The 27,552-nt window shown below is 42.1% G+C and overlaps 1 protein-coding gene across 3 annotated transcripts in view; it reads left to right on the forward strand.

Moving 5' to 3' along the window:
• LOC122809098 overlaps positions 1 to 27,552 on the forward strand; it is a 1,918,481-nt gene that overhangs the window by 1,379,330 nt on the left and 511,599 nt on the right. For all 3 annotated transcript variants that reach the window (XM_044080326.1, XM_044080325.1, XM_044080327.1), the window contains exon 7: positions 3,861 to 3,954. In XM_044080326.1, the coding sequence (XP_043936261.1) occupies positions 3,861 to 3,954 (94 nt within the window). The remainder of the gene's footprint in view (positions 1 to 3,860; positions 3,955 to 27,552) is intronic.

Below are 27,552 nucleotides of genomic sequence, written 5' to 3' on the forward strand. Positions count from 1 at the left end.
TCCAACATACAGTTTTTCATTCTAGCTATGCATATTGTTATGCATCATTAAAACATTAAGTGGTGAACATAGGCAGAGAGGATACAGTGTAAATAAATACTCTAGGTGGAGGGACATTTTTACAATAAAATGTACCTGCAAATTATGGTTAGTATACGTGACACAGGTATTGAGATGTTCTTTTATATAGATACAGATTAGAATGGTGGTATATAGTGGTGTTAGAATAAATGTACTTACAAATTACGGGTAGTATACGTGACACAGGTATTCAGATGTGCTTGTATATATAAAGTTAATTTTGGATAGTGAGGAAAGAAGATGGGTGTAATGTTCATAGAGCTGTTGGGCAACTTGGGGATACACAGCTACAAATTTAGTTAGTTGTCAAGTATTCTCTAATTTGTGTTTTGATTGCATGATAGTTATTTATTTGTTTAAGAGTTGCTGACAGTTCCAGAAAATAGCCATGGAGTGGGAGAATAGTGAGTCCCCATGAGTTGTGGGATTTGGTAATTGTAAAAAGTAGTTTGTCTTTTGAGCAGAGAGATCTGTTTGAGTGGTGATATTGAAGGATGCCTTTTAGAGCTGGGTATTTTTCACATTTGTTGATTAGGTTATGGGCAAGAATGATTTGTTTGAATTTTAGAAGATTAGGCCACTCTAGCCTGTTGAGTTGTGAGAGAGATTGACAGTAATGTATTTCTGGTGGCTGTTTGTTGAAATCTAGCTTTTTTTTATTATAGCACTTTTCCAATTTGTTTAAAGTGCCAGACTGTAAGTGTGTGAAGAGTGAGGATAAAGTAAATTGGATATGATTTAGGATTTAGCTAGAGTTTCTATTGTACTGTCGGTTAAGAAAGGTTTAGTTCTATATAGTAATCCAAGCTTTTTGATCGTTTTTATTCCCTAATGGTTTGGAAGTAGATATTGTTCCTTTATGTTATTGTCTATTGTTACTCCAAGATGTTTAGTATATGTTACCTGTTCAATTAATGTATTATTCAATGAGGTGATGCTTAATGAGGATTTGTCATGGGTTTGTGTTTTGGGTCGGGGGGTAAAAGTTAGCATTTTGGGATTTACTATAACTTGGAAATTAATAACCATTGTTCTATAAATTAGACATATTCTTATGTTACTTGTACTTTGGATAGGTTGGGGATGTTGCAGATTAATGTTAAATCGTCTGTGTATTGCACAGTGGCAGTATGAAGGTCATTTATAAATAAGTTAATTAGGAGGGGGCCTAAAATGGAGCCTGTGAACACCAAGAGTGACAGGTAGGAAAGCTGATTATTCCTTCTGCCATTTGACAGTTTATTGCCTATCAACCAAGTAGTTATTGAACCAGGAGAGAGAGAATGGGTGTTTTTTGGATTAGTTTTTCATGAGAGACTGTATCGAATGCTTTTGATAGGTCTAAGAATAGAGAAGAGACTATACTGTCTCTGCTTCTATTTGCATTGATGATGTCAGAAAATTTAAGAAGGGCAGTAGTGGTACTATGATTTGGTTGAAAACCATATTGGGTGGAGAGATGAGATTAGTAATAGTTACATAATGAAGTAGTTGGGAATAAATATATTTTCCATAATTTTTGATAAAGGTGACAGAATTGCAATTAGTCTATAATTAGAGTAGTCTCTGTATGGACGTGCTGTACAGAGCAGGCTGGCACTAGCAATATGAGCCTAACAGAAACAGTGTGTAACCACAACAGCTGTGCACACTCTCAAAATAGGTAAGAAAAGATCTTGACTGTGATGCAGATTTGCAAGAGTTTCAGTGTGTAAATACTGTGGATATCACAGCACTGGAAGTAAGTTACTTGGAAGTCACTATTTACAAAGTGTAGCAGTTCTACTCTCTGTTTTAAAGTTTACTGTGTAAGTCTGTTTTCAGATATCATGTTGCTATTTTATCCCAGCATTAACAAAGATAGCTATAACTTCTGCAGTGGTGCAGCGGTAGCATTGTTGCCTCACAGCAAGAGGTTCTCCCGGTCGATTCTCGGCTGGAGTGCGGGGAGTACCTTCTGTGTGGAGTCTGCATGTCCTCCCCGCGGTTGGGTGGGCGTTCGAAAGACATGCGTAAGTGGGCGTGCCTTCGTTGAAGGTTGAACGTCGAGCTGGCACCTCGGCATTCGTGAAAATCTACTGCCAATCATTAGTGGACCAGAGTTCTGCTGTGGCGACCCCTAACCATGAAAAGCCGAAAACAGCATTAACAAAGATAGGTTGGGAGTGATTCTAAAGATTTTAAACTATGTATGGGATGTAGAGCGTTCTCTCAAAACACATTAGTCAATGCTGTTTGGATCTTGAATATCACTTCCTAATATAGTCAGATATTCCAAATATATTAGTCTTGCAAATACAACAAATAAAGGGAGGTGAGAACAATTATTCTTACATAACACAGTTGGTAAATACTGTATAATCTGTCAATGCTTGGCTGTCTGCTGTTATGTCTGTTTCCAGTGTCCGTATTTAGGTAGGAGTCTGCTTGTTAACATATGCGGCTATGCTCGTTTTGTTGGGTTGCTTTTGTATTTTTTTCAATGGCTGCAGAATGCTACAGGGCATTGACTCCATTCCCAGACTGTATGTGTTAAAAAATAACTCCTTTGTCTGCCTAGAGCAACAGTAGCAATGGCTGAGTGGGGGAAGGTTCAGGAGAGTACTCCTGTTGCTTGCAGTGTGCTCCTAACAAAAACAAATTTCTGAAGAACTACAGCCACCTAAATCTGTTTGGTATTGACATTGATGGCCCATGTTCAGACTGCTGAAATATTTTTTATAGAATCTTATCAAGTTATGATTATTACTGTGAAAATGTAATCTGATAGATTCTTAGCTAAATATAGGCTAGCTGCCCTTGTGGGCCATTTTAATTTTGGCCACTTTCCTTTTCCGTGCTCAAAATAACCTGTCCCATTTGTATATATTGACCTTACCCATCCTATGGTCAATAATTTTATATTACCCTAGTAAGAATAGGTGGGATCATGCCATAGATAATTTAAGGGGAACCGTGAATGGGATAAAGCATTTTGGAGCTGCATCTGTCCTTTAGTAGTACAGGGGCAGTCCTGGGGTAAATTTTCTGATTTTCATCCATAGAATTAAGTTGCATTTGAAAATGGACAATGATGAGCTTTGATTTATGGGGATAAGGAGTCTTTTCCATAATAGCAGTATCTTCTGCAAAATATACCTGTCCCTCCAAACCGCTGATGTTGCAGAAGAGGTTTAAATCTGTAGACAGAGTATTTTTGATGCCGTTTGACTTTCTGATATGCAGTAAATCCATCAGTAATGGGTTGGAGATGCCTTGTATGCCAGAAACAGGTAATCTCTTAGCAGTCTGTAGGATATTGAGCAAAATGAAAGGGCTTTCAGTTGGTGTTTGTAGGACATGTTCTTTAGGACTGATACAAGATAACCTCATAGATTTATGTTATACCAATTTCTTATATACGTTTGCTGAACACAAGGCAGTCTTGGTTATAGAAGAAATAATGATTTTGATAAAGTATCATGTGAACAATTTTATTTTTCATTTACAAAGTTATCAGTGCTGATCATAACTGTTTGAAAGTGAAATTCATATCTGATAGTTTATGTTCTTTTCAGTAACTTCTTAGGAACAGCTTCCTGTGGAAATGTCATACAGCCATTCTAAAAAAAATAAATGTAAATAATTTTTTCTATTAGAAGTCATATCTTCTAAAGTTTAATTCACATTTAAAATTCGCATTATGTTAACTTTTTAAGTACATTATTTTATTTATTGGTTCATTTTTGTGGTTTGATAATTATCTTATTATTTATAAAGTTGCTGTTATCATTTGATAGGTGAGATCCAACAGCCAAACAAGGAGGACACTTTCTGCCAGACTTGCTGTGATTTGCAGGCCTCACTAACCAAGCTACAAAATGAATTGCAGAGGTATAAAATATCTGTATTTTTCTGTTCAAAAAGAAATGTTAGTGGTTCATTATTCAGTTATAGTTTATTTGCATTAGCACTGAAATACAATAGAGTTGATTATCAAAACTAATTGGGACATAGGGTAGTTTGGATAATCAAACATGCATTGAACCAGTTAAAAATTGCAAAAATCTTGTTTTTTTCTGCATGCTTTTCAAACATTCATTGATTCCAGTGAACAATAAAGAATATTTTTCACACATGAGCGGGCTACACGCTCAGAAAACACGCACAAGTGAATACATCAGAGTGCCATTTCAGGTACTAGACTTGCAGAAAATGCACTCAACATGTGCCATGTCAGTGATTCAAGTTTCAATCTGTAACCATTTTCCATACTTAATGAACATAACAAGCAGTTATTCTAATCCTTGTTAGAGCATTATGAATTTATGAACTCTCTTTACAGACCCAGCAGTGCACCTGTTTCTTTTCCTGCGGTGTAACCTTGATTTTCTAGTGACAAGTCAAATATAAATTAGAGAGTTCAGTTAAAAAAAAATTCTGTGGAAAAAGTCACAGCTATTCATACTTTTATTCACGCATAACAACTATCAAGAGGATTTTTCTTCTCAGAAATGTCAATGTACTCGACTGTGCAGTGCCATATTCCATTATTTGCTGTGTGTGTGTGTGTGTGTGTGTGTGTGTGTGTGTGTGTGTGTGTGTGTGTGTGTGTGTGTGTGTGTGTGTGTGTGTGTGCGTGTGTGTGTGTGTGTGTGTGATATTAGCTAGTCTAATATTAGATTGGGCTTCTTTTTCTAGAGTAGTTATATATATTTATATATATATATATATATATATATATATATATATATATATATATATTTAGATATATATATACATATATATATATATTTATATATATATATATATATATTTGTTTTTCAGACTGGTGTATATACTGTTTGTATTTGATATGGCTGATCAAAAAGAAAAGCAAATGTCTGGATTTAAGAAATGCCCTAAGTGTGGACAGAAAATGTCTATAACTGATCTGCATGTCAGTTGTGTGTACTTTTTGGGGGCAGTCCATCTTCAGGAGGATTGCTCCATTTGCTACTCCTTTAGCAGCAGGGTATTACTGGAAAGCAGGAGAAAACTGGTAGATGGGGGTTTGCTGAATCCAGATTTCTAGGAATCATTGGACAAGGCTGACCAGGCTTCAAAGTCATCGAAGGGTTTGAAATCTTCAAAAGATTAGTTGGAGCTGAAGTCGCCAGCTCTAAGCCTTGCTGAGAAGGTGCAGTCGCCGGTTCCGCAGTCTTTGGAGCCAAACACCGAGCTTGTGTTTCGGAGCTGGTCCCCGGTATTGGAGCCGGTCTCCAAAACTTTGAGGTTATTATCGGCTTCGACTCAACCAGTTTTGGAGCCGAAGACTATTTTACCTGCTGTGTTTACTCCTCCTCAGAGCTGAGCTGGGCCTTTGGAGCTAGGGGAGGTGGAACTGATTGTGGAACCTTCGGAGACGAGGCCTGTTCCAGTGCCATTGGCTCTGTCAATTCAGACTACTTCTGTGCCATTCGAGGAGTCTGGTAGCCGACACTCTCTGGTCGGCTCCAGGGGGGGGAAAGTCGAACCAATGGGTTGGTTCCGACCCTTCCCCTTGGAGCTTTGGCGCTGATGAGCTCGGCTCCTTCCTCTGGGTCAGAGCCCACTGTGTCAGCACCGGGGAGGTTGCCATCTTCTTCCGAACTGGCGACTTCCTCTCGTCGGAGCAGTGGAGCCTTCAGTGCTATGAGGAGGGTTATGTCTTCCAAGACTTGTTAAGTTATACTTTACCTTATAATGAAGACAAGTACAGTTCTTTCTCTCTTTCAGTGGTATTTATTAACTTCAGTACACACGTGTGGGAGCCTCGTGGAAAGCACCAGGAAGACTCCCAGAACAAAGGAATGCACAAGCTTATATACTGTTAATATTGCTGACAGTACAAAAATATAAAATGAACCAATTAGATCACTATACAAGACAATTAACCAATCAGTAGTTTACCCGTAGGCGTAAAGCAGTTCACATCATTATATGTCTGGGCAGAAAGAGAAAATCGGGTATATTCCATGTAAGGCACATTTCCTGCTTTCAAGCAGTCACTTGCTTCTCAGTATTTTTCCACTATTCACAATTCATTCAAACTTCATAGTACACAGTACATCTTAATACATGCAAACTGTCATGTACTCAATTCCCTTAAACACATGTTTTGGCTGTTCATATTCTACAGACTCCTATGTCATCAGGACCTTCCTCCTCCTCCTCCCCTAAAGTGCCGCTGTCTACCTCTACATCACAAGTCCCTGTAAAGTGTCGAGACCCAGAGCCTCAGGTAGCCCCATTGGGTGACCCATGTTCTACTGAGACCTCACTGGAAGCTCCCACTAATGAGCTTCCCAGGAAGAAGCTTTGCAACAGGAGGCATTTGGACTCCCCACAGGAGTCTATTACATCAGACACCGATTTAGAGGAGTCAGAAGGGTCCCCCTCGGAGGATATCTCCTTTGCTGATATCCTTGAAGTCCATAAGCAGAGGGGTGACTGGCAGTCCGTTAGCCCTACTGATGATGAGTTGGTGCTCCTGAAGGCCTTTGGGTCTCAGCCTTCCACCTCCTGGGTGACTCCACCCCTCGATGAACTAATAGAGTTGGTTGCTCGAAGGGAGTGGGAGTCTCCTGATACTGTGGAACCTGTCCCTCGGAGGCCCAACAAATTTATTACATCACCCTAAGACAAAATGTTCCTTACCAAGGGAGTGCCGGTTGATGCCATGGTGGTGGCGGTGGCCACTAAGAAAGAGATGCCTGAAATCTCTTCTATTGTCCATCCTCCTAATAGAGATTCCAGGACTATGGACAGGTATGGGAAACACATCTTTAGTTCAGCGACTTTTGCTATGCGATCGCTCAACTATTTGACACATTTTACCCATCTTCAAAGATATCTCCTAAAAGAGCTTGGAGATACTCTTCAGGGTAGTACAGCTGAAGGTGTCCCTGATAAGGTGACAGCCCAGCTCAATACCCTTAATTCCATAGTTAACTTGTCCATGCGGCTCATTTCTTATGTAGCCGATGTTTCGAGTCAGGCAGCGGGTTCAGCAATAGCTCTTCGGAGACGTTCCTGGATGCACTTATGCTCCTTTGCGGAATCCTTCAAGTCTTCCTTCATTAATACCACATTTGATGGCTCATCCCTTTTCAGGCCTAAAGTCATGGAGACCCTCACTAGGTGTGAGCAAGATGGAAAGACTCTATCTGCCGTAGGAGTCTGTTTTTCCACCCCTATTAGACCATACCCCAAAGGGCAAAAGGGAGGAAAAAATGTGGTTCTGGAAGTCCCAAGGAGCTTTTCAGAACACACGTAGTGAACCCCCCCCCTCCAGAGGCAGAGGAGGGAGTAATAATGGAAGACACCACCCAGGTGGCAGAGGGAGTCCTCAAAACCAGGGAGACAGGGATCAGTTCTTTGGCAAGCCCTACCAGTGCTCCTGAAAGGAGGCCTGACTGTCCTACTCTGGAGACAGTCGGGGGTCGCTTGTCTTTGTATCCAGATGCCTGGCTAGAAATTACAAAAGATTCTTGGGTGCAAAGAATTGTTACCAGAGGTTATGTCATTCTGTTCTCAGAACCCCCACCTGTACGAAGGAAAATCACAGACGTTCCACCCAGTCTCAGGGAATCAAGCAGCCATAGAGATTCAAAGGCTGCAGGAAAAGAGAATCATCCAGCAGACCAGATAGGATCCAGAACCTACTACAGATTCTTTTTAGTTCCAAAGAAGATAGGGGACTGGAGGTCCATCTTGGACCTCAGCAGACTCAACAACTTTGTAAAGAAGGAGAAGTTCCGGATGGTCACGCTTCAATCGATTCTTCCGTTTCTAGGAACAGGCGATTGGATGTGCAGATCTCAAGTATGTGTACTATCACATCAAAATGGCCAGACCATCCAGAGATCACTTGCGTTTCTGGCTGGGAGCCAGTCTCTATCAATTCTGAGCACTGCCCTTTGGTCTCACGACAGCCCCCAGAGGGTTTACCAAATGTATGGCAGTGGTTACGGCTCACCTGAGGCATCTAGGATTCCGAGTGTTTCCGTATCTGGATGACTGGCTCCTCACCGCCACCTCCAGGCATCAACTACTTCAATCCAGGGATCACACTCTCAATCTGTGTTCTCAGTTAGGAATAACTATAAATTTTAACAAGTATGCGTTGTAACCATTGCAGTGTACAGACTTAGACACCACCACCGACATGGTAAGATTACCAAGGGACAGAATACTCACCCTCCCACAACAGGTATAAGATATTCTGAAGAGCAAAAATGTACCAGCCTCTCTAGTGTTGAAACTGCTAGGTACCATGGCAGCAACGCTCATAGCTGTTCCTCTGGGGCATATGCACATGAGAATTCTTCAGTGGTTACTCTTCACCCAGTGGTCTTACCAACAGCTTCCGATGTCATTCTTGATAATCATTACAGATTCATGCAGAAAGGATCTTCAATGGTGGCTGACCAGCTATCATGTAACAGTAGGTCACCCATTTGTTGTTCCCCTGCCATCAGCCACGGTGACCACGGATGCTTCTCTGATAGGGTGGAGGGGGGCTTTTTCAGGGAAGAACAGCCAAAGGTACCTGTTCAGCGACAGAGTCACAGTTGCACATCAGTGTCCTGGAGTTGAGAGCAGTATTTTGGCGTTGCAGTATTTCCATGACTCTCTACCTCTTGGGACGATTGTGATCCAGACCGACAACATGTCTGTGGTCTGGTATATCAACAAGCAAGGGGGAACCAAGTCTTACCCCTTATGTCGAAACGCCTTGAGAGTTTGGCAGTGGGCTGTATCCACCGGGTGCTTTTTAATAGCAATGCACATCCCGGGGAAATCCAATGTGATCGTGGACAAACTGAGCAGAGCCATTCTGATGCCGCATGAGTGGTCCCTCAAAGACGAAGTTGCGGAGATGATTTTCTGCAAATGGGGCCAGCCTTGCTGCGATCTGTTTACTTCCCCTATGAATAACAAATGCAGAAGCTACTTTGCCCTGAATCCCCCACCAGGGGACAGCCTAAAGGATTCGCTCGTACACAGTTGACCCCTGGGACTCCTATATGCCTTTCCACCAATTCCCCTGATTCCGAAATTCTTGCAGAAAGCCAAAGCCTTGGGGAGGACTGTAATTTTAATAGCCCTGTTTTGGCTTCGACAGATTTGGTTCACCTTCCTTCGACTCTACCAGCTAGAGGAACCTTGGATTCTGGACCCAGTTCCAGATCTACTGATGCATTCGTCAGGAGCTCTTCATCCTTCTCTCTATTCCTTCAGACTGACAGCTTGGCTGCTCCAATTTCCAGCTTAGCCAGGTCACAAGATTTCTCCTCGGAGGTACAGCATATCCTTGTATCCTCTCATAAAGCTTCCACCAGAAAGTTGTAAGCCAGCAAATGGAAGCAATTTGCTTTTTGGGCTTTGCAAAATAATATTGACCCATACGTTGCCCCAATTGCTAGCATTTTGGAATTCCTGACTTAGCTTTTTAATGAAGGTGCTGCAGCTGCCACCATAAGAGTTCAATTGGCTGCAATTTCGAATTTTCACCTCGGATCTGAAGGTTTTAACTATGTAGGGCCTTCTTAAAAGGTACCATGCATCTTAGACCACCTGTTAGACAAACTTTTACTCCCTGGAATCTGAATTTTGTGTTATCACGGATTATTCTTCCTCCTTTTGAGCCTGCATCATCCTGCCAATTAAAATTTCTCTCTTGGAAAACTATCTTCTTGGTAGCCATTACTTCAGGATGTAGAGTGTCCGAACTTCAGGCCTAATCAATCAAACCCCCATATTTGGTATTTCACCACGACAGAGTGTCACTGAAGACTAACCCTTCCTTCCTTCCTTCCAAAGGTGTCTTCGGAAGCTAACCTGAATCAAACTATTGGACTCCCAACTTTCTTCAGTAACCATTCTAACAAGTTGGAGTATACGTTGCTTAAACACAGGCAATGAAGATTCTATTTTTACAGAACAAAATAATATAGAAAATCAGAACAACTCTTTGTTGCTCATGCTGACACCAAGAAAAGGCTACCAGTACACAAAGTTACTCTTTCCAAATGGTTAACTGATTGCATAAAATTCACGTATTCCTCATTGAATCAACCATTAGGACATAGCGTGAAAGCGCATTCCACTAGGGCTGTTTCTCCTTCCTCAGCTTATGCGGCTAGGCTGCCTTTGGACACTATATGTGCAGCTGCCACTTGGTCTAAGACTCATACCTTCATCACGCATTACAAAGTAGATAGGTCCTCCAGGGACAGGGCTTCCTTTGGTTCCACTGTCCTCAGGAATATACTCCCATGAGCCACCCAGGATTAAAGGTGCTTGGGACGCTACCCATGTGTAAGAATGAACAGCGAGATTGAACAACTTCACATAAAGACGTTATGTACCTATAACGTTCCATGTGAGTTGTTCATCTTGCCTTTATTCTTACATTTCCACCCGCCTTCCCCCTCCAGGCTTCTCGAAGAATGAGTAACACTTTGCAGTCTGCTGGGTCTTGTTCTAGGATTTCTTACTCTGGCTGGAGTACCATTTATGTGTTATCATATTATACATGTTGGGATCAGCAAACTAGATGTGAAGTGAGACAGAGAGCATCATGGGATAGGGTCTTGGCCTCAAGCTACTCTAAAACCTTGAGCTTGTGAAAACGGCCAACTCGGAGTCGATGGATACTTCGCTTGTGGTATTTTAGTTATACCATTGCTGGTATAAGTCTTTTCTTTTAATCTGTATATATTACAAAACATTTCCTTTTCTCCTTTAACTGTCTGGCTTTCTGCCATTTGTTTTTTCTCTTACAGTATGGCTGAAAACCAACTGGTTTTAAAAAGTGCACTTCCTGTGGGCATAAGATACCCAACTTGGATGCCTACATGGAGTACGCCTGTTGTTTAGGCCCTGCACACCTGGACATTTCTTTTAGCATTTGTGCTAGATTTAACAGTAAGGCTATTAGTGATAGAAGAAACAAGCTGGTTCTCAAGGGCTGTCTTCTTGCTTCAGCTGGTGCATGAGCATCAGGGGCTCATACCACCTCTCATAAGTCTAAGGAGCCCAGGAGCATGGAAAACACTCCCCTGCAAAGTCTCCGAAGTCTGCTTTGGCTTCTGAACCACCAGTGAAAATTTTAAAAGCTTGAATCCAAAGCCCTCGGATCTGACGCTTGCAACTTCAAAATCTCCTTGGCTTTGAAACCCATAATTCTTCCTGAAGCTAATGTTCCTGCAACTGAGGTCTCCCTTTTTTCAGAAGACTCCTAAGAAATCTTTGACACTGCCTTCCACCTCCTCTTCTGTCAGGTCTTCCTGAAGTTTTTCTGAAGCAGAGGTGGATAGGATGCTGAGAAAATTTTGCAGAACACAGATTCAGGTGGGGGTATTGTCAGCTTCACCTCCCATCAAGATCTGAGCCTCAAACCATCCTCTCATGCAGTCATCACTCCTTCTTTGATCCAACCTTCTGTCTGTGAGCACTCAGATCCAGGACCTCCAAGAATTGAACCTTCGAATCCAAAGTTGCCTCTTTCTTCGATGACAACTCCTTCCCTGAGCTATTTGGCTCTGACCCAGTGGAGCAGGATTTGTCTCAGAGTTGGGGTGTTGGCGCCTGGTCCAAAGGAATGTCTTAGACTCCATAGTTTTTGGATTTGTTGCTTCCCATCGGGGCCTTAGCTCTGGACAGTTCGGCTCCTCTGTTAGAACGAAAGGTCAGGGCAGACCCTGGATTGTCTGATTCGAGAGTTTTGGCTCTGGTTGGATTGTCCTCAGCTTCTCCTGGTCACTCTGCCTTTGAGGTGGTGAAGAAGTTCTTCTCTCATCTGAGAGAATTTTCTGCTCTTATGTCTTTGGATCCAGTTCCTGTTCCCCTTTTGTATCCCATGTATGAGTTTACTTTTCCTGTCATTCAGTCCATATGAACTTCCAAACAGTTCCAGTTAAGGAACTCCCTGCCTCTTCGGATACCTCTCCAGAGCATCCCAGTGAAGAGGTCCCCTGAAACAGGTCATGTAAGCAGAGGCACTTGGATTCCCCACAGGAATCCCTTACAGAAGACACAGATTTCAGTGAAGGAGAAGTGTCCTCTAGATTGCCACCTGAGGCTGTCTACTTTGGGGACATTTTAGAAATACTATGCTAGAAAGGTGCCTGGTCCTCCGAAACCCCTTCCCAGAAGGAATCATTGTTCCTTGAAGCCTTTGTGTCTGGCCAACTATGTCTTGGCTTGCCCCCCCCCAGCAGACAAGCTTATAGATCTTGTCTCCTACCAGGCATGGAAGGAACTGGATGCCATAGAACTGATCCGTAGATGCCCGAATAAGATTTTGAATGCTCCTACACACAGACAATATTGGATGTAAGGGATACCTGTGGACACCGTGGTTGTTGCGGTAGCTATCAAGAAAGCGTTAGCTGAGCAGAGCTCTAGTGTTCATTCCCCTAATAGAGAGTCTAGGGCATTGGACAGGTATGGGAAGCAAGTCTATGCCTCAGCGACCTTTGCTTTATGGTCGATGAATTACCTGGCACACTTCACTAGGTTACAGAGGGACTTAGTTAAGGAACTGTCTAACTCTACCCCTGGGTCCATTTCGGCAGAGGAACAAAAGATTTTTCATCACGACTGGCCACCCTACAGTCAATATCGAATGTGTCCATGAGGTTAATCTCACATGCAGGTGAAGCTGCTGGTTCAAGCATAGCCATTAGGAGACATTCCTGGATGAGGCTGTGCAACTTTATAGAGCCCTTTAAAACATCATTCATCAGTGCTTCTTTTGATGGATCTTCCTTATTTTGGGCCAGCCATTAAAGACACTTTCCCACAATGACCAAGATAGAAAGACATTATCTGCCGTAGGAATTCATTTTTCTACCCCGCAGAGCCCTTTTCATGGAATCAATGAGGTGGTAAAAAGATGTGGTTCTGAAAATCTTAAAGGTCTTTTCAAGAGTCATGTGGAGATTTTTCTCCTAGAAGCAGAGGGAGAAATAATTATAATGGAAGATGCTGCGTTTGTGGCAGACGGGGTCTACAGAACCAAGGATCTTGAGATTCACCCCGAGGATCACTCCAATGGCTCTACTTGATAGAGGCACTGGGAACTAATGGCGGCATGTTGCCAGGGCGCTTCTATGGGCTAGGCTTGTAAAGGCTCCAGGGCCGTTGGCCTAGTACACACCTATGAACCTATTCCTTCTCGGACAGGCCCTTTCATTTCCCCATGAAAGGTTGCCTGACTGTTCTTGTCTGGATGCAGTCAATGGTGGGTGCTTATCCTTGCATCTAAACACCTGGTCAGCCATCACCGACGACTCATGGGTGCAAAGGATTATATCCAGAGGATATTTTGTTCCCTGTTTACAACTTTCCCAATGAAAAGAAAACGTCTCCCTGGAGTTCCACCCAATCAGTGGGAGTCAGCAGCTCTAGAGGTTCAAAAACTGCTAGACAAAAAAGTCGTCCAAGAGGTCCCTCCAGTCCAAAGAGGATCTGGAATTTACTCATAGTTCTTTCTAATGCCAAAGAAAACATGGGACCTGAGACCCATCTTGGATTTCAGTGATTTGAACCAGTTCGTAAAGACTTCCAAGTTCTGGATGGTCACGTTTAAGTCCATTCTGCCTCTATTACAGAAGGAAAATTGGATATGCGTACTATCATAAAAAAAAAAAAAAAAAAAAAAAAATGAACAGGTGCTCTTGAAGATAATTACACTTCCAGATGGGAGGCAGTCATTACCAGTTCAGAGCCCTGCCTTTTGGTCTCACCACAGCCACCGGGGTATTCACCAAATACATGACAGTAGTAGCAGCTCATCTAAGATCGCATGAAAAGAGTGTATCCTTATTTAGACGACTGGCTCCTTACTGCTACAACCAGGCATCACTTTGAAAACGCCAAGGATTACTTACTTTAGTTGTCCCACTCCCTGGGAATCACAATGAGTCTGTTGAGGTCCCACTTACAAGCAGTTCAAGTCTTGGAGTTTATTGGGGCTCGACTAGATACAGTTAGTCATCTCACTCTCTTACCAAAAAACAGAGTTCTTGCCTTAAAATTGCATATCAGACAGGTTATTTTCTCCCCCATCTCCCCCAGCAAAGCTTATTCTCAAAACTTTAGGATCGATGACAGCTGAGATCACCTTGATAGCTACAGCTCGCCTTGCGAATCCTCCAATGGACCATAGCAGTACAATGGTCCATTCATTGACCACCTTTACAACACCTTATAAACTATCTTGGGTTTGCAGTGAATCCCTACTTTGGTGGATACAGTCAGATGATGTTTGTCTAGGACATCCCTTTATCCTTTCTTCTTAAATGGGGTCACGTTTGCTGTGATCTATTCTTCTCTCCCCTCAACAACAAGTGCAAGTTTTTTGCCTTAATTCCCCTTCAGGGACAGTGACCGAGAGATGCTGTAGTCCACGTTTGGCCCTCCAGTCTTTTTTATGCGTATCCTCCCTTGCCTGTAATCCCCAAATTCCTTCAGAAAGCACTCCAGTTGAAGAGCAAGATAATCCTCATTGCCCCGTTTTGGCCTTGGCAAGTGTGGTTCCCTTTAATATGGTCTCATCTACTATGTCCTCCTTGGACACTGGACCCCAGTCCAGATGTGCTTTCACATCCATTACAGGCCTCAGATTAACCTCATGGTTTCTCCAATTTCAGTGATGACTAGGCATTCCAGGCTTTGTCTCTTGTTCGAAAACTTTTATATTCATCCCAGAAGCCCTCTACAGGGAAGATTTATAAGCATAAATGGAAGATGTTTTATTTTTGGACTCAGCAAGAAAATTGGATCATTTCACTGCTCCACTCCTGGCTGTTTTAGATTTCTTTCTTTCCATTTTTCAAAATGGTGCGAGATTCTCCAACATCAAAGTTCAGCTGACAGCCATCTCTAACAATCATATTGGAGACAACACTTTTCATTTAGCCTCATTCAAGTTATGTAACACATTTCTGAATGGTACCTTTTTACCTAGACCTCCAATTAGGGATCTCGCTCCACCATGGGATCTTACTGTCATATTACAGAGTTTAACACAGTCACCCTTTAAGTCCTCAGCTAAAATAGACCTCAAATTTCTTTCTTGGAAAACAGTTTTTCTTGTAGGTATAACTTCTGCGAGGTGAGTCTCTGAACTCCAAACACTCTCTTTAAAACTGCGTTATTTGATTTTTCTTCAAGATAGGGTTACCTTACCTACTAACCCTTCCTTTTTACCTAAAGTTGCCTGTGAAACAAATATTAATCTAATGATCAGCCTGCCTGTATTCTTTCCAAAATTTGATAATAAAGGAGAATACATGCCTCAGCCTCATCTTTTAGATGTGCATAGGCAACTTTATTTCTATCTTCATAGGACTAAGGAATTTAGAAAATCTGACCAATTGTTTCCTTTTCCAGCAACAAACTAGGATCACCTGTTTCAAAGACTACACTTGCCAAATGGATTACAGATTGCATTTCATATATTTATTCTTCTAAAGATTTAACCTTGCCAAAACAGCCAAGGCCACACTCAACTAGGTCGATGGCTACGTCAGTTGCTTTTTGAGCCAGAGCATGCATTGATGATATTTGTGCAGCTGCCACATAGTCTAATGCTCATAATTTTATTACTCATTACGAGTTGGATATCATTTCCAGAAACAATCGGATTACTCTGATATGTTTTTGCTAGACTTTATTCATGAGAATAATGTGTTTCTGTTTGATAATGTTTTTTTCCTGCAGAGGATAAGGGTAACAGTGTGCACCCCATGTGTGAACAGTTATGCTAATCTGGTTAGGGCTAGCTGGAAAGAATAATATATATTGCGCAACAGTGCATTTTCTTGCTTCGTTCAGTACTATAAGCATTTTTGTTTTGTTGATGATGTCTTCCTGTTATGGAATGGTATATTGGAAAGGCTAAATGAATTCATTAATTATTTGAATGACAGCACCTCCTTTCTCAGGTTTACTTCTACACAGTCACAGGTTAGCATAGATTTCTTGGATGGTCATGTGACCATTAACAATAGTGGTAGACTTGATACTGAATTGTATAGGAAAGAGTGTTGGAGAAATAGCCTGTTGCATCAATCTAGTATGCACCCTACTCATGTACACCACAGTGTTTTTAAAGGTCAGTTTCTGAGAACCTCTAGGTTATGTACCGATGAGGCCTAATTCTGTACTGCCTCTGAGAACTTGAAAAGTAATTTTATTAGTAGGGGGTATCGACCGAGAGAAGTGCAAAGGCAGATGAATGAGGGGTTGGCACTCAGGTCCAAGGACCTTTTTTCAGAAAGAGAGGTGGGCAGAGATTGTATGAAGTGAGGTGAAATGTCACTAGAAACAACAATGTGCATGTGATTTTGACTTTCTATAGTAACATCAGTAGGATATGTGACATTGTTCAAAAGAACTGGTCAGTTCTTCAGATGGATGAGTGTATAGAGAAATGGTAGGCAATAAACCTAGTTTCGGCTTTAAGAATGCTATGTCTCTGAAGAAGCTGTTATGTTATGATCCTAGTTTGGACAATGATAACTGTCCTCTGAGATCTGAGAGGGTTGCGACCTTCCCTTGTCATTTATGCAAAGCGTGTAGTTATATTTCAAGTGCTAAATCTTTTCACCACCCCTTGACTGGATTCGCTTTTAGTCCCAGGCTGTATGCCAGTTTTAGAAGTTATGATTTGGTGTACCTGGCAGACTGTGGTAAATGTCCTCACTTTTATGTGGGGAAAACTAACAGACCTTTTAAAGAAAGAATCTTGAAGCATATGAGTGGTACCCGGCTTAAGAATATGATGAATGCGCTCATGAAAAATGTTTCTAAGAATCCAGTGCACACTTTTTCATTTTTGGTTTTACAGCTGGTGAAGAAGAATAAGGGGGGGAAGTAAGATTGTTCATAGTACTGAACCGGCTGAGATGAAGTGGATCGTGAGTCTATAAGTGGATAAGGCTCCTGGGCTTAATGGGACTCTACCTTTAAGACCTGCATTATGCTCATGTCAGCTGTTTCATTGATATACTCCTTTTATTTTCTGATTGGACAGTTTTTATTGAATGGAATGTATGTTTCTGTTTAAAGGGTTACTTTGTAGCTACTGATTTTAGATCTGAAGAAGAGTTCAGTGCTTGAAAGCTGTTATCTATTTTATTTTAAGAAATAATACTATAGTAATCTCTTAAAAAACACCAAAACAACTCCAAGCTGTTTTGGTCCTCTCTAAATAAACTGTTATACCCAGGCCATACCACTACACCCTGTCTTTCTGCTTCAAACAAAAAGAGTCCATTGCCACTCAGTTCAACACTCATTTTATCCTGTCAGTTCTATCACTAATCAGTGACCACCTTACTTCACCCCTCCAACTTCCATCTGTTCTCAAAAGCAACACGTTGTTAGTTTTCAACCTGTCTGAATAACAACCATAAAAAAATGAGTAGCGTAGTTAAAAGCAACAACCTCAGCTGCCGATAAACTTCCTATTGAATTCCTCAAAATAGGTGCAGAAGCACTAGCCTTCCTTGTCTCCATTCTATTCAACAGGTCAATAACTAAAACTATGTCGCATTCATCTGGGAAAAAAAATCCATTATTATACCCTTTCACAAAAGAAGATACTTCAGTATAGTTAACAAACTATAGATCTATTGCTGTCCTATCGCTCCTCTCTAAAATCCTTGAGAAATGTATTCACTGTCAACTTATGAAATATATAACCAAACGCAAACTTCTCTCTATCACCTAGCATGGATTCAGGCGCAAACACAGTGCTATTACTGCCCTCACCAACATAGTAAAATAATACAGAAATTAGGGCAACCTTATTTCTTCACTTTTCCTTGACCTTTCCAAAGCATTTGACACAGTGTCCCACCAAAAGCTCCTCTCTGAAATTGCAACAGTAGGTCTTACCTCTCCCTCTCCTGGTTTCACAATTATTTATGCAATCATCTGCAGGCAACTAAATGGCAACAGAACCTTTCATCATTTCAACCAATCTCAGTTGGTGCTCCCCAAGGGTCTATACTCAGCCCCCCATGTGTTTAATATTTTCATAAATAAACTTCATACCGCTACAACACTTGCCACTCTCATACAATATGCCGATGATTCAACCCTTATCTGCTCTGCCCGTTCATAAAAAAATTACAGGAAATTACTGAAAAATCATTCACTGACTGAAATATGGCAAAAAAAATTCTAACTTGCTGCTTAGCACCAGAAAAAAAACAAACTTATGCTATTTACTTCAAAACAACACCTTAACCAGAAACACATGTCATATTACCTCAAGTAATAACACAATTATTATTATTATTAAAATAATGAAACTCATAGCAAGCACTAATAAACCGTAGCACTAGACCCCACTATACTGTACAGAAGGACAAGGCTCTCTAGTCGACCTTACCAACCAATTAGTAAAACAGTCACTGTTCCTATCCAGGCATGTTCAAAGGGCAGTTTCAGGTGTACTCTCCAGTCCAACTGGTTAATCTGGGCATTTTGAGGCAATGTTACAACTGCGTCATGTACACAGACAACCCTCTCCTCCTACCACCAAACACTAATACATGCAAGAGATGCAATTATACAGCCAATCTGGATGCTAAGCTCTCTCAACCCAAGACTGGATCTGACAGTCAAGAGGAGAAGGGAATTACTTGCATCACACCACCAGTCTCACATAGACCTAGGAAACCAGCACCGGCAAAAAAAACACATAAATACACGAAAACATACTCGGAGGCTCTAAATAAAAATCTGAAAAAGCAACAGAGACCTCCAAAGCAGACATCCAAGCAACCTCCACCCCCCCCAACACAAACCATGAAACACATACTTCATAAAACCAGTGTGCCACGCAATCACAGCCCTTAAGGCAAAATAACATACCCAACACACTAGTAAGAGGTGACTCTATAGTCAGGCACACTGACGTCTCACTCACTAAGATGAAAAAGGAGAAGGTTACTGTTAGCTGCCTGTCGGGTGCCAGGATCCGCCACATAACCCAAGTACTCAGGTCACTCCAGAACAAGTACAAATACAACTCTGTCATCGTCCATAGTGTGAATGACCTGAGCCGTACCTCCCTGGACTACATGAAATGAGACATGGAAGAGCTCTCTGATCACGTAGCCCAGGCCGGTATGACCCTGACCCTAAGTAGCATCCTGCCATTACCAAGAGTGATACCACGGTATAAAGAAAAAATTATCAGTTTCAATAATTGGCTAAGCTTCTGATGTCATTTAAAAGGGATCCAGTGTCTGTCCGCCTGGGATGACATGCTCGACAAGCCATACTGATTCGCTAGAGATGGCTTGCACCTGTCACCCTTAGGTTTTCAAATACTAGCCAAGGCTCTTGCCACCCCCATAGTGCCTTTTTTAGGCAAGGCTCAAAAGACAAACCCACCGCCGTAAATAGCACAAATAACAAAAAACTGAGGGTAATGCTACTGAATGCCAGAAGTCTAAACCTCAAAATGCACGCACTTTAGGCACTCCTCAGTATGGAGAAAATTGATATATTTGCAGTAACAAAAAGTTGGTTTAAGACTCAAGAGAGCACCCCAGCACTACCAGGCTACAACTCATACCATACATTTTGGGTACAAAACCCGGACCGAAGTACAAAAGGTGGGGGCATATCCATATTCATCAAGGATACCCACACCTCCAGGTTAGTGACACAGCACAATGCTTCAGAGATCACCCACGTGAAACTAACAATGGGCAAAACTGCAATTCAAATTGTAGCTTGCTACAGATCACCCACCAAGTCCCAGGACCTCCATTCCGCATTTCTGGAAACACTGGGAAACATAAAGGTCCTACCAAACACCCTGATATTGGGTGATTTCAATCACCCAAACATTAACTGGGAAAACTACTCAAGTACTAACTCCCTTACTCAACATTTCCTAGAATTTATAAACTCAGAAGCCCTGGATCAACTGGTCAATACCCCCCACCAGAGGTGACAACTTATTGGACCTGGCCATCACTAACATGGGCAACCAGTGTTCCACACCAGAGGTCAACCTTCGCTGGTTAGATCTGACCATAATCTAATCACTCTGAATATCCACATTCTGCCCTCACCCCCGGTCAAGGAAACCACAGTGAAAAACTAAAAGCAATCTTCACATTACTTAAGACCGAGGTGGAAAGTTTCAAAGCCCACATTCTAAAGGATAACGCTGCCCAAGTTGCAAAATCCTTTACTAATGTACTCTATGAGCACCTACAAGAATGCATGGATCATGCTATCCCAAGCAAAACCAAGACTCACTCCTCCAAGAAAAGGAAACCAGTCTGGTGAACCCCTACCATAAACAAACTCTACAATAGAAGGAGGGAACTAGTACAGAAAAGAGTAAAATCCCAAGAAGGGAAGACATCCCTGATCAGTATCAGTAAGAAACTATGATGCCTCATAAAATCATCCAAGGCTAGCTTCGAAAGAAAAATTGCCAAGGACTCCAAAGATAACCACAAGGCATTCTTTAGCTATGTCAAGAATCTAAGTGGCAATTCTCAAATCTGCTCAGAGTTAGTGCAGAATGGCACAATATATACTGAACCAACCGATATCGGCAACATCCTGGCAGACAGGTTCAGTGCAAACTTTACCCCCCTCTCACCCCCAAAAGGGCACATAACCATACCAGAAGAATGTAGTGCCCCTGAAATCACAGACACTCAGGTTAAAACAGCCTTCTCCAAAGCCAAAAACACAGCATCAATGGGACCGGATGGTGTCCCAGGTTGTGTCCTACATGAGCTCCAAGATGAACTAACCCCTCACCTAAACACACTGTTCAAACTCAGCCTCTCCACAGGCTACATGCCCATAGAGTGGCACACAGCAACGGTTATTCTGCTCCACAAAGGTGGAGCCACAACAGACCCCGGGAACTATCGCCTTACAAGCCTGATTAGCTTGGTCTACAAGGCTATGGAGCACATCATCATGGATCTCATTAACAGAGACATTGGGAACCTTCAAACATTGGACCCTAACCAGTTTGGCTTTGTTAAGGGCAGATCATGCCTCCTAAACCTGGTGGATTTCTTTGAGACAGTTACCAAGGCTGTAGACGAGGGAAAGGTGGTCCACTCAGCCTACCTGGACCTTGCAAAGGCCTTCGACACCATTCCCCATTCTAGTATTATAGACAAGCTCATGAGCCTGAACATAAACCCCTACATCATGAGATGGGTTGCCAACTGGCTCACGGACAGAACCCTTATGGTAAGAGTTGCGGGAGCTAGGTCTGACTCTAAACTGGTTACAAGTGGCGCTCCCCAGGGCTCAGTCCTAGGAACCCACCTGTTAGGCATATACTTCTCAGAGGTACAGGCAAGCACAGATGACTGCAAACTGGGGACTGTAATTGACTCTCTGGCTGACACAGACATCCTCCAAAAGGATCTCACTGAGACAGATACCGGGTGTCAAAACCATGACCTCAAGTTAAATGCCAAAAAGTGCATAGTCATCCCCTTTATAAAAAAAATCCCCTAAATACGGAAGACGTAATAAGGGATCTGGGGACCCAAGTAGATAGTAATCCTTCCTTTGATAATCACATTGCCAAAGTGGTTAGAAAATCCTTCTATGTGGCCAACCTAATCTCAAAAGGGTTTACATCCATATCAAAAGAGGTCATTGTGCCCCTCTACTCATCACTCATCAGACCCATCATAGAGTACAATGCCTCATTTAGGATGTACCTTACAAGGCACCTGCAACAGCTGGAAGGACAACAGAAGGGCCTCACCAAGAGGATCACTGGCCTCAAACAGATGCCCTATGCAACTCGACTGAAGAAACTCCAGCTGTATTCGGTTGCATACAGCCTACTCAGAGGTGATCTCTGCCTGACATACAAGGCCATGTCCAACCCAGAATTGATGGTTATGCTCCACCTAAGGAAAACCATATCCCCTCGAGCCACATGCACTAGGGATCTAAACCTCACCACAACAATAAATAGGACATGCTGGAGGGATTAATTTCTGTCCCAGAGACTTCCCATGGGGCATTAGGCAGAGCTCCTCACTAACACTCTTCAAGAGAAACCTTGACGAGTGGATGGGAAACATAAAGTTTACCCCGGGGATCACTTCAATGGCTCTGCAGGACAGAGGCACAGGGAACTAAGGGGACGGCAAAAGCCAACACATTCTGGCTAGGCTTATAAATGCCTTCGGGCAGATAGCCTAGTACCTACCTATGAACAAAAATAGAAGCCATAAGCCAAACTAAGCTACTTAGTGTCATAATAGATGACAACCTCAAATTTGATCACCATGTACTTCATTCCATCAAGTAAATTCACCAAAATTTCGGCTCCCTCTATAGGGATAAACCCTACCTGACAGATCAAGCAAGGATTATCTTAGCAGCAACATACCTCCTTCCTTCTCAGTTATATGCTCCCCTATTCTTACAAATATCAACACTACATATAAAACTAAACTAACCTCCTGCTACTACAAAATAGTTAAACTAACCAGCTTTATAAAACTACTGCCTTGCATTAAAATAATGAAACTGGCTTGAACTCCCAAACCAGTTGACATACTCGCAACTAATCATTGCCCGCAACATGTTGTACTCTTCAGCAAATGCCCAGCATTACAAAATAGTCTACCGTACTATTCACCCACTAGAGACCTTTGCTCCAGCAATAAACTTTTACTCTGCATCATTAAGGCATTCAACACTGCTGGAGACTGTCCCTACTCTCATTATGTGTCAAAACTCAGGCATGACATCCCTACACAGTTAAAATAGATAGAAAACTTAAATAGTTTCAAAAGTTTGCTTAAATAGCACCTATGCCAAAAATGGCTGTATTCTTCCTGCTCACTTGACTAGCTTAAGTCAGATTACATTTCTCCAACTCTTACAGCCACTTTGCTTCCCAGTCGTTTTGTACCTCATCACTCCTCCTCACACTCCACTTATTTCCTAAACTCTTACTTTTCCTCCTTCTCTCATGGCCTCACCACTAACTACAGTTCTTTCACTGTCCATTTTTCTACCTTCTCATTTACAAAACGTTTCCTTTCATATCTTTCTTAATCGTTTTTTAAGCCACATTCTACTTGTCTGTCTGTAAATTATCACTAAACTCAAAAACACCCCAGTCTGATTTTCCCCTCCAGCTATCATGCTATAAATACATTAATTGTTGCTGTATGTTGTTTCTCTATTCAGTAATTAGCTAATTTGTTAATTTCTCTTTTTTTGTTTTAAAATGTTATCTTCATGTAAGAAATATTTTAAAAAAATTTAAAAATCATGTAAATGAACTTGTATTATAGATGTTTTTACCCTGTAATTTTAAATGTACGTCAGGGGTAACTTAAATGCAGAGTTTTTCTTCCCAGGCCTCTGCTGAAAATGGGTTTTGTCGAGTTAGACTTTTCCCAGTCAGCAAAAACAAATAAGTAAATAAATAAAAGAGCTGACCTTTTCCTACAGCTGACTAAACCCTGTCTTAGTGGATGTCTCATTGTATTACCTTTTGATTTTATAAGTAAATTAATGCTGTGGACAGCCCCTTTAAGGCATGCTCTATTAAAACTGCTGTCAGGATATTCTAGAGGTAGTGAATTATACTAATGTACCTACCTTCACAGAAAACTAAGCACCAGGTATGCAAACCTTGAGGAGGACAGGCATTGGCACAGTTTTCCTGTAGTCTTTCTTGTTGTGGCTCATCTCCTGTTTGAATGGCTTCTGATTATAAATCATCTCATTTGCTGTGGAATATTTTCATCTAATTCTCCCAAAATTAAATAGGTTCATAGGTGTGTACTAGGCTAATGGCCCTGGAGCCTATACAAGCCTAGCCCATAGAAGTGCCCTGGCAAATGGAGTAATTGTGTGGAGTACTCACAGTTCTACTAGGAAGAATTATTCTGAGCATTATAGGTTTCCACTAATCACCCTTGTTTCAATGTTTTTTCCTTCTGTAATAGCTATTGGTACTTTTTTTTACAGAGTATCATTTGCTAATTTAGAACATACGGTTGTTGTTTGCATTCCATCATTATTGTCGGGTACTTGTTACTCAGAAGCACTGAGGTAGCTGCCTGACTGTGTTGGCTGTTCTTGGGTTTTAAGCTACTGGTACAAGGTACCAGTGCTCACTGAGCAGGTGCTGCCAAACAGAAATGTCCAGCCAAAGTTGATGCCCCACATGGCTGGAATAGTGTTATGGATTTACTATCAAAATGACATCTTTATCTATCTATTTTGAGTACTTCACACAAACCCTACTTTTGTCTTCTAAAGTTTGATTGTCCTCATAGTAATAAATGACTACACATACACTTATAAAGCCTCAGCAGATAGTTTCTTCCTTTCTCACCCCACAATTTCATAATCACAGACTTTTACAAACTGCAGTCTGTTGTCTTGCAGTTATATGACTTAATCCCAGTTTTTAAATTTCCCCAAATTTTTTGTACCAGTTTCTCTTTTTCTTCCCTAAACTGTCATCCGAGTAATGGGCACCCAATTCCACCACTTTCAACCACTGCAATGGCCTTATTTCCTTCCAGAGTGCCACTGCCACCAAGACAACACACCTGTTAGCATACTGTGGTTGGATTTGAGCAGACTTATGACCTTGATAACTCTGGAGGGAAAACGGTTACTTTTTTTCACCTCTGTCTGTAGCTTTTTCCCCTGCATGTAATGCACCTGAGCAAACTAGTATTCCTGCTCACTCCCTAGTGTGCTTAATTCGTCACCATCAGGCTAAAGCCAATGTGCTTGTGCATAGGAAGCAATGACTCAGCCTCTTGGTCCCTACTAGAGAACTTGACCTCTCCAGAAGAACCCACATTCCTCCTCTCCCCGGGGATATGCAGGCTGTCCTTTGGCTGCTTGTTCCCCTCTCCAACATATATACTTACTCCAGGGATAATAATGGAACCCTGGTCACTGACCTTGTAGTAGTATTCTAACACAGAACCTGTTTAACAGGGAGATGTTTTTTTCCTCCTCCACTGCTAATATAAATCAGGCTGGTGCTTTACCACTGTTCCTCAAAGGTGCTCTCCACCATTAGCTCATCAGTTTCCTTCTCATCTACCCAGACTAAGTTTAGTGTATTCCTCCTTTTACACCAATCCTACTTGCAAAAAATGGCTCAACAGTAAAAGCATCTAGTTTCTTCTTTGATTTATTAACTAATTTGCTGGTGCTAATGTCTTGGAGTCACAGTTCCCTTTTCAGGGAGCACCATACATGTCTTTCACTGATTTTGACACTGGTAAGCCCTGAGGAGCTCACTATGCTTCCTCTAAGAACTGGGTACTAGCTGTGATTTGCTTGTAGAGGTGTAGTGGTATTTCATGAATTGGCAGCATCATTCTATGTGTAAATTGCTTAGAAAGTTAAACATTAAATGCCTTAAATAAACAAATGTTATCTCTAATCACAGGTCTGATTCAGTGCTTCATACACCAGTTTCTTATAGGTTCATAGGTTGTTACTAGGCTATCGGCCCAAGGGCCTACGTAAGCCTAGCCAGCAAGGTACCATAACTTACGCCACCCAAGAAAGTTATTTTCCTGTGCCACTGTCCAGCAGACACATAGAAGTGGTTCCCGGGGTGTATTTCCTATTTCCTATCCACTCATCAAGATTTTTCTTGAAGAGTGCTAATGAAGAACTTTGCTTGACATAGATGGGTAGCTTGTTCCAGAGTATAGGAAGTCTCTGGGACAGGAATCTATCCCTCCAGCATGTCCTGTTTATTGTGGTGACAAGGTTTAGGTCCCTAGAGTGTGTAGCTCGGAGGGATTGGGATTTCGTTAGGTGTAGCATGTCCAACAGCTCTGGATTTGATATAGCTTTATATGCTAGGCAGAGATCACCTCGGAGTAGGCGATATGCTATGGAGTAAAGCTGGAGTTTTATGAGGCATTTGTTTGAGGCCAGTAATCCTCTTTGTGAGGTACTTCTGTGGCCTTTCCAGCTGCTGCAGATGTCTTGTAAGGTACATTCCAAAAGGGGCGTTGTACTCTATAATGGGTCTAATGAGTGACGAGTAGAGGGAAACAATGACCTCTTTTTTTCCTGGATGAGAACCCTTTTATGATGGTGTGTGCCACGTAGAAGGACTTCCTGACTACTGTGGTGATGTGACTATCAAAGGAGAGACTACTGTCCACCTGGGTCCCAAGGTCTCTTATCACGCATTCGGTGTTAAGTAGATGACTGCCTATGTGGTAGTTCATGGGTACAGAGATTTTACCAAAGGGGATGACACTGCACTTTTTGACATTGAGCTTGAGGCCATGGCTCTGACACCAGCCATCTCTCTCAGTGAGGCCCTTCTGTAGGATGTCCACATCATTTGGGGACTTGACTATGGCTCCTAGTTTGCAGTCATCTGTGAACCTCGTCAGCCAGAGGCCTTCTTGTGTTAGCCTGTACTTCAGAGAAGTAGATACCAAACAGGAGAAGTCCCAGGACGGAACCCTGTGGCACTCCAGTTGTCACTGCCTTGAGGTCAGATTTGGAGTCTGCAACTTTTACAGTGTGGGTTTTGTCAGTGAGCCAGTTGGCAACCCATCTTGTGACATAGGGATTTATATCTAGTTTAGTGAGTTTAGCTATAATTCCAGAATGGGGGATGGTGTCGAAATCCTTGGCGAGGTCAAGATAGGCTGTGTGAACCACCTTACCCTCATCCACGGCTTTGGTGACTGCCTCAAAGAAGTTGATCAGGTTCAGGAGGCATGATCTGCCTTTCACAAACCCAAACTGGGTGGGATCCAGAGTTTGGAGGTTACCAATGTCTTTGTTTATGAGTTCCATGATGATACGTTCCATGACCTTGCAGACCAGGCTCATCAGACTAATAGGTCAATAGTTCCTGGGATCAGTGGTGGCTCCCCATTTGTGGAGTGGAATAACTGTTGCTGTGCGCCATTCAGTGGGCACAAAGCCTGATGCAAGCCTATTATTGAACATGGTGCTTAAGTGGGGAGCCAGTTTGTTCTGAAGTTTGTGTAAAACGCAGCCTGGGATGTTGTCCGTTCCCATGGATGCTGTGTTTTTGGCTTTAGAGAGTGCAACTTTTACCTGCGTAGTTGTGATTACAGGGACTCTGCATTCTTCCTGTATAGATATGGGCCCTTTAGGGAGTGAGAGGGGGGTAAAGTTAGCACTGAACCGATCTGCCAGGATGTTGGCAATATCAGTTGGTTCTGTAATTTTCATGCCTTTGTGCTATAACTCAGAGCAGATCTGGGTGTTGCCATCTAGATTCTTGACATAGCTATAGAATGCTTTGTGGTTGTCCTTGGATTTAGTGGCAATTTTGTTTTTGTAGCTAGCTTTGGAGGATCTTATAAGGGATCTCAGCTTCTTACTGAGGCTGACCAGGGAGCTCCTCCACTCATGGGATTTTACTGTCTTTTGCAA

Source organism: Protopterus annectens, chromosome 8.part0 (genome assembly GCF_019279795.1).
Source record: "Protopterus annectens isolate FY-2018-M chromosome 8.part0, PAN1.0, whole genome shotgun sequence".
Lineage (NCBI taxonomy): Eukaryota > Metazoa > Chordata > Ceratodontiformes > Protopteridae > Protopterus > Protopterus annectens.